Genomic DNA, 1706 nt, shown 5'->3' on the forward strand with positions numbered 1-1706 from the left:
CCTGCAGTGGAGACAGTCTGCTAGCTAGACCCACATCCTGCCCCCCTACCTTGTTTTGCTATTGTGAAACCAAAGGGCTAGCCCAGTGGGGTACAGGGGAGGGCGAAAGAACACAATAAGGTCACAGGGCCTGCTGTAAGTGTGACCCCATGTGCCATAGGGGTTGGGGGCCAGAGACAAGATCCCCCTGGTGCTGAGGAAACAGCAATGGATTTAGAGCCCCAAAGACTGGCATTTAAGTCCTACCTCCTTACTGGCTATGTAAGTTTGGGCAACTAGTTTACCTTCAGAAGCCCTGTTGCTTCACATGTAATATGCAAGTGCTAACAAAGCCATCTCAGGGCTGGTGTGAGGAATAAATTTAACATTTATTTATTATTCACTTTAACCGTGAATGCAAAAGGGCTTAGTTGAAAAGTAAAGTAATAAAAACTTATTGTGGTTGACTTTGGCTGTGAGTCAGATGATTGGTGTGTTTGACTATTACTGTCCATCAATATTCAGTGTCCTTCTCCGGAGTCAGGCTCCGTCATGTGACTTGGCCAAATGTGAGCAGAAGTGCCCCATCAGTTCCAAGGGGAAGTTTAAAAGCTTTTATTAGCAGTTCCCCAGCTCTCTTTCCTTTGCCCTAGGGATGGATGGAGCATGTGTGAAAATGGGGAGTTGGGGACTGGAGTGATTAGAATGAGCACACTGCGTGATGGGCCCCTTACACTAGTTGGTTTAGGCCACTGGGATTTGGGGGTTGTTACTGCAGCAAAACCTAGCCTGGCATCACCATACAGATAGGTGCCATTTCTTTATGCAGTTTAATAGAAAAACAACAAAACAAAACACGCACAAAGAAAACACATAGAAAATAATAGCAAACACAACACAGGCTTGGGGAGATGGCAGGCGAGCCTGAGCTGGGTGCTACTTGGTGCTGCTCTTTGGAAGAGGCCGGTAGACCCCAACCACCACAGCGTGGTCCCTCTCATAGGGCTCCAGGGTCAGCTGCTCTTGGGGCTTCAAGTTCTCCTGCTGCAACTTCCTCACCTCAGAAGCAAACACAGCCTCGGCAGATGCGGTGGAGTCGATGCAGTTGGCCTTGATGGAGATGAGAAAGTGGCCCCCGTTGCGCAGGAAGGTGTGGGCGTTCAGGGCCACGATGCGGGACTGGTCGGGCTGAGCCACGTCGGCGAAGATCACGTCCACCATCCCGATGAGCATGCGGTACTTGAGCGGGTGCCGCGCGTCCTCCAGGACCGGGATGATGTTGGTGCGCTTCTTGGCCACGTTGACCAGATCGCGGCCGGCGCGGTGGGAGAACTCGACCGCGTAGACCAGGCCGTCTGGGCCAATGATGTCGGAGACGTGGGAGACAGTGGTGCCCGACGCGGCGCCTAGGTACAGCACCTTGGACTTGGGCTTGATGTGGATCTGGTCCACCCCGCCCAGGATGGCCGCGGCCAGCTTGGAGCGGAATGGGTTCCACGTGCGGTACTCCTGCTTCACGCCGCCCTCGGTCACCGTGACGCGCCTCTCGCCGTACACCGACTGGCCCGGCACCATGTTCAGCGTGACTAGCGCGTCCTCCGCCCCGCGGTAGATGAAGACGCCCTCGTGCCGGTGCGGCTCCACCGACACCACCATGGCGCCCTTCCTGCGGCGGCTCTTGCTCTTGGCCACCCCGCCCCGCCGCTGTCCGCCACCGCCGCCGCCGC

General features: G+C 55.5%; 1 protein-coding gene across 1 annotated transcript; it reads right to left on the bottom strand.

The window, feature by feature from the left end:
* Positions 1-796: 796 nt before the first annotated feature.
* On the bottom strand, positions 797-1701 carry FBLL1 (fibrillarin like 1; the record flags this gene model as incomplete). The annotated part of the gene is made up of 1 exon (XM_023200456.1): positions 797-1701. A coding segment is annotated over one exon (786 nt), but the record flags the coding sequence as incomplete, so codon positions are not given.
* Positions 1702-1706: the final 5 nt, after the last annotated feature.

Source organism: Piliocolobus tephrosceles, unplaced genomic scaffold (genome assembly GCF_002776525.5).
Source record: "Piliocolobus tephrosceles isolate RC106 unplaced genomic scaffold, ASM277652v3 unscaffolded_16689, whole genome shotgun sequence".
NCBI lineage: Eukaryota > Metazoa > Chordata > Mammalia > Primates > Cercopithecidae > Piliocolobus > Piliocolobus tephrosceles.